Source organism: Sphaeroforma arctica (assembly GCF_001186125.1).
Source record: "Sphaeroforma arctica JP610 unplaced genomic scaffold supercont1.2705, whole genome shotgun sequence".
NCBI classification, from domain to species: domain Eukaryota; class Ichthyosporea; order Ichthyophonida; genus Sphaeroforma; species Sphaeroforma arctica.
The window spans coordinates 1-5,190 of NW_014037853.1; the positions used below are offsets into that span (position 1 = coordinate 1).

At 42.3% G+C, this 5,190-nt stretch overlaps 1 protein-coding gene across 1 annotated transcript; it reads left to right on the plus strand.

Annotated features, from left to right (window-relative positions):
- Window positions 1-478: 478 nt before the first annotated feature.
- SARC_12910 (hypothetical protein) lies at window positions 479-3,946 on the plus strand (the record flags this gene model as incomplete). The annotated part of the gene is made up of 8 exons (XM_014292975.1): window positions 479-611; window positions 912-1,014; window positions 1,405-1,563; window positions 1,953-2,108; window positions 2,709-2,920; window positions 3,265-3,360; window positions 3,532-3,638; window positions 3,820-3,946. Coding segments are annotated over 8 exons (1,093 nt in total), but the record flags the coding sequence as incomplete, so codon positions are not given.
- Between the last annotated feature and the right edge of the window lie 1,244 nt (window positions 3,947-5,190).

Sequence of the window (5,190 nt, forward strand, 5' to 3'; positions counted from 1 at the left end):
TATATATATTATTGTATATATATAATATATATATATTATTGTATATATATATATATATATATATATATATTCAGTTACATAATCAAATATACAATGTCTATATGCATACTACTTTACTGCGACACTTTTACTATGCGGTTGTGGATGCGTGTGTGTACAGGCTCAATGGCTATGTCTACATGTTTACAGCTTCTTTACTACTACACGTGTACCACTGGAGTATGTGGGTGTAGATGGATTCCCCTCGGAATACACCCATATCTGTGCAGGTGGATGTGTGACTGTGGCACTATCTATGGCTACTCATCTATCGCCAAAAACGGCCAAGATCTGCTCATCAAGCACCTTGCCATGTACGTTACGTACATGTGAGTTATACTAATAAGTATTGGTAACCATTCAAGTACTAGCAACCATTCAAGTAACCCCTATAAAACCCTAAACGCTAAACCCTATATCCCTACACAGCCGAGCCCAGAGACCGTCAGAATCTGTTGGCCACCGGCAGTGCAGTTGTCAGTGCGGCGGCGTGTCTGACTGAGATGACCAAGAGCACTAAGCTGTTGGCTGCGCTTGTGGATGAGGAGGATGAACGCGACGATCTCTTGCTGGTATATTTTTAAGTGTGTGTATGTGTGTGTGTGCGTGTGTGTGGGTGGGTGTGTGTGTGTGTGTGTGTGTATAAGCGTGTTGAGTTGTTTATGTTTACGTTTACGTGTTTGCAGTTAGTATGTATGTGTAGGTGCTTGTAGAACATGTGTGCGTGGCTGTATGTAGGTAAAATCGCAAATGGACGTAGAACGTAGACATGACTGCCTTGACAAAGAACCAAGATCACTCCCTTTTACTTACCATCTATCTACCATCTTACCCTCGTTTCCGTCTCTCAATGTTCTGGCGGCGGTGTTTAGTGCGGCCGTAATCTTGCGGATGCCACGTCTAAGCTGTTCCAGGCTGTCAGCCCTGACTCAGAAATGGAGCGCAAGGACCTTATCCTCACTGCCAATGCCGTGGGTAAGTATTGTCGTAAATTATTCTCGCAATGTCGTAAATGTGTGGTAAATTGCTCTGTTACATAGAGATCTCGTTCCCAGATTTGCACACACGGTTGAAAAGCCATACCTGTTGTCAGCTAATGTGCACCTGTTGTAGTTTTCTTTTTTATGTCTATGGATCGGTGTATGGTTTTAGAGTTTAGGGTTTATAGATGTCCTGGTACAACTCTTGTGCACTTGGTATATACATTCACCACACATTGATATGCGACATTTCGGTACACATCACACCACTCCACACGTACATATATTCTACAAGTCAACATGCGTTCCTGTGCATTGTAACCATAGCAACACCACTTTTATATACTAACACTACGGTTCCATACGTTTCTCTACCACACAACAGGCTCCAATGTACAGGATCTGCTGCGCCTGGTGCCGGGTGAGTTGGATGTGGACGAAAAGGTGCGTGATGATCTGTGCGAATTGGCACGAGACATTGCAAAGCTGTCGGCTACACTCATGAACTCTGCCAAGGCCGTCGCCAACAAAGCTAATGATCCAGGTATCCAAGTGTGGTATATAATCTATATTATATATATATATATTAAACTTTTTTTCTCGGCTGAACAGGTATGTGTAGACAATGCAACCGATACTCAACCCCTGAATGTATCGCTTCGCAAGATCATGTTTCTTCTCACATGCACGAGTACGTATAGACATGATAACAACCGTCTGCATTATTCCGACATATCTCGCGTCAGTTGCACAGCTTCGCATTTAAGGTCAACAAGAGTGCCCAGACCACCCATACCCAACACTCTAACCGGTAGTCTTAATCCGTCACCAGTCAAAACAACCCCCGCCTATCTACCCCTCGTCTGACCCGTATACTTATACCGTCACATTCCTATTTACCTACCTACCTACCTACCTACTTCTCGCTCACAGCCTCCCAGTCCAAGGTGATAGAGAGTGCCAAGGCTACGGCTATCAACGCCTCACAACTCAACGCAGCCACGCGTGTGCTAGCACCCACCATCAACCACATGCAGTGCCAAGACGCCCTGGCTCAGGCAGCACGCAAACTGTTGGAGGCTGTGAATGGTAAGAGAAGCATGTGCATATATATGTGCGTGAGTGTGTGAGTGTGTGAGCGTATCTACATTTATATATGTATGCGTATATGTATTATGTATTCAGGTATATTCGTTTGTGTACATGTGAGAGTGGTATAGTGTCATCTTAAGTGGGGAGAATTGCATCATTCAGAGCATCGATCGGTGGTAGTGACTATATATAGTGTTCTTTGTAGACAACAATGGACCCATCAATGTCTTACCTTTTAGGGTTTTAGGGGTTAAACCCTAAACCCTATTGGCCAGGGTTCTATTGAGTATAGTTTTTCCTGTTGCACGTAGTGTGCAAACTGTCTATCTACACGTTTGCTGTCACACTCTCCTCCAGTTACATACATCTGAATATATAACAAAAACTGGTTTGTCCTAGCTTATACAAACAATCCATAGACCCTGAAACCCTAATACTCTAAACCTTCTTAAACACTAGTCTAAAGACTCAACCTCTAGTTCTATAGGCAACGCACCAACCGCTAAGTCCCAAACCAAACGCAGTATCTTTAAAACTACACCAACCCCACAATCCAAGCCCTACATCTCAAAACACTACATCTCTAAATCCCTACAGGTCTCAACGCCAGCTGTCGCGACGCGACATCAGACGAGAAACTGGTGGATGAAGTAGACGAGAATGCACTCAAGGTCAAACAAGGCATTGCTGCACTGGTCAAACGCGTTAAAAACGCGGGAGAGGCAGTGGAGAAGGAGACGACGTACGACGACAAGGCCCGCGCTATCAACGCTCGCGTGGAACATCTGGATGTGCACGATTCGGAGGAGGTGTGTGCTTGGGGAAGATTGATGGAACTTTTGGACTGGGGTATAAGATGTGTGTGTAGGGACTATGGATAAGTAGGTAGATACGTTGGTGTAAGCGTGTATACTCTCGCGCATATGTATATGTATATATATATATATAATATAATAATATGTATGTATGTATGTATGTATGTACGTATGTACTTTTGCATTTGTATTTGATGTTTATGTTTGTATTTATATCTATATCTATATTCATACTTGTGTTTATATTATATTTATATTCATAAAAATAATATGATGGCTGACTCAAAGTTTCAGAATTCATTCACTAATGTCATAATCTCTTACACATTCGTCTATAGGTAGCGGCATTGGTGATTGACATCGGAGATATGATCAACATCATCAATCTGGATGCAGACAACGAACCCGAGAACAGAAGTCGGCTATATGATCTGGTAGGTAAACTATAGCAAGCATTCTTGTTTTGAATTAAGTGATAGAGAATCTAGTCTAGAAGTATATATATATATATATATACATATAATACAGCGTCATTTAATTGGGCTTGTTGTTCCATATGTACCACTCTTTCTGACAGTACACCTCTCCCACCTCCTTGTTCACAGGCCAAAGGTCTGCGTGATGCGTGCGAAGGTCTCGATGGCAACCCACAGGGACTGGAACAGCTCAAAGAACTCACGGGACAAGCCGCCCAGGACGCTCACAAGCGCAAGTACGTCACACTACCACGCACACACGCCTAACTCTTGATACATATGAACATACATATATATTATATGCATTTATACCTACACACATTTATGTATACACGTTACTTCTGCCTGTCCTTTTGTGTTTTTAATGACCGGAATGTACGTATGTATACACGTTACTTATACTGCACTTCTCTGCAGGGTACTGCGTGATTTAGAATTGGCTGTCAAGAAGACGGCGCAGGTGTCACTGCAGCTCATCTCCGCCGCTACCAATGCATCAGCCACCAACCGAAACGCAGCCTCACAGAAACAACTCATGGAACAGGTAAATATGTATATATATACATATATATATAGATAAAGATATAGATTTAGATATGGACAATACTTAATCGTTTTCTCGACTATACGTATCAGAGTCGTGTACTCAGATATACATATCAGAGTCGTGTACTCAGATATACCTAGTCGCGTATAATTCCACCACCAAGCGTCCATTATATATGGTGGACTGGTGCACCTACATAATATATATAAATGTATATATGCTTGTGACACTCCATGTACTTTCTTTCATCATCATATCAGGCGCGTACTGTGAGCGATGCTTTGTCGCATATGATTCCCATTACGAAGTGCTTCGCCAACGATCGCATGAACCCAGAGAACCAACTGGCACTCATCAACAACGGTGAAGGTCTGCTTGCGCCTGGTAGCAAGCTTGTGGCTACGGCTAAGGTAAGAAGGACGGTAGTTTATGACATGTATACGCAGATACATAGTTTTATTTATGTACGTGGTTCTAGTACATAGTTTTATTTCTGGGTGGAACCGTCCTGGTTCCACAGTTAATCTTTAGTCGCAAAGGTGAGCGCAATCTCAGCGCATACTAACACGTACGTGTTTGTTGAATAGCCTACCTACCATTTGGGTTTTACATGTTTCGTATTACTTAATCATCAATCTGTTTATATCTACCACTCATATATACCTACCATTTCTATTTATAAACATCTTACTCATCCATCTACCTCTACCTACCATTCTATTATAACCAGGTGGCCACTGCCACGGTTGGTGACATAGCTGCCAGCAAACAGCTCAACAACTACTCTCGTGCAGCGGCTGTTGCACTGACTGAACTCAGAGACGCCCACGCTGCTGCTTCAGAGGCCTGTGGTGAACTCGAAGTAGCTGCTGCTATTCAGACTATTGAAGGTGAGTGGATGTGTATATATGTATGTATGTGTGTATGTATATGTGTATATGATTTTGATATGTATGTATGTGTGTGTGTATGAATGTTTATATATATATATAGCTGTATCTCTATGTAGATATGTGGGCATGTATGGACGCGTATGAGTATATGTTGTGACGAACATGTATGTCATAGCTACAATATATTCTTGCTGAAATGGTCGTTCAATTATTGAATCACGACACACGTAAATACTTTAGCATTATCCGTAGCTCAGTTATTCATAGTGTTTGCAAATGACAGCTGGTGATTGGCTGCGTTAATGCAGATAGTGATCCGAGAGTACATCCTTCCCCTCTCTCTCTCTC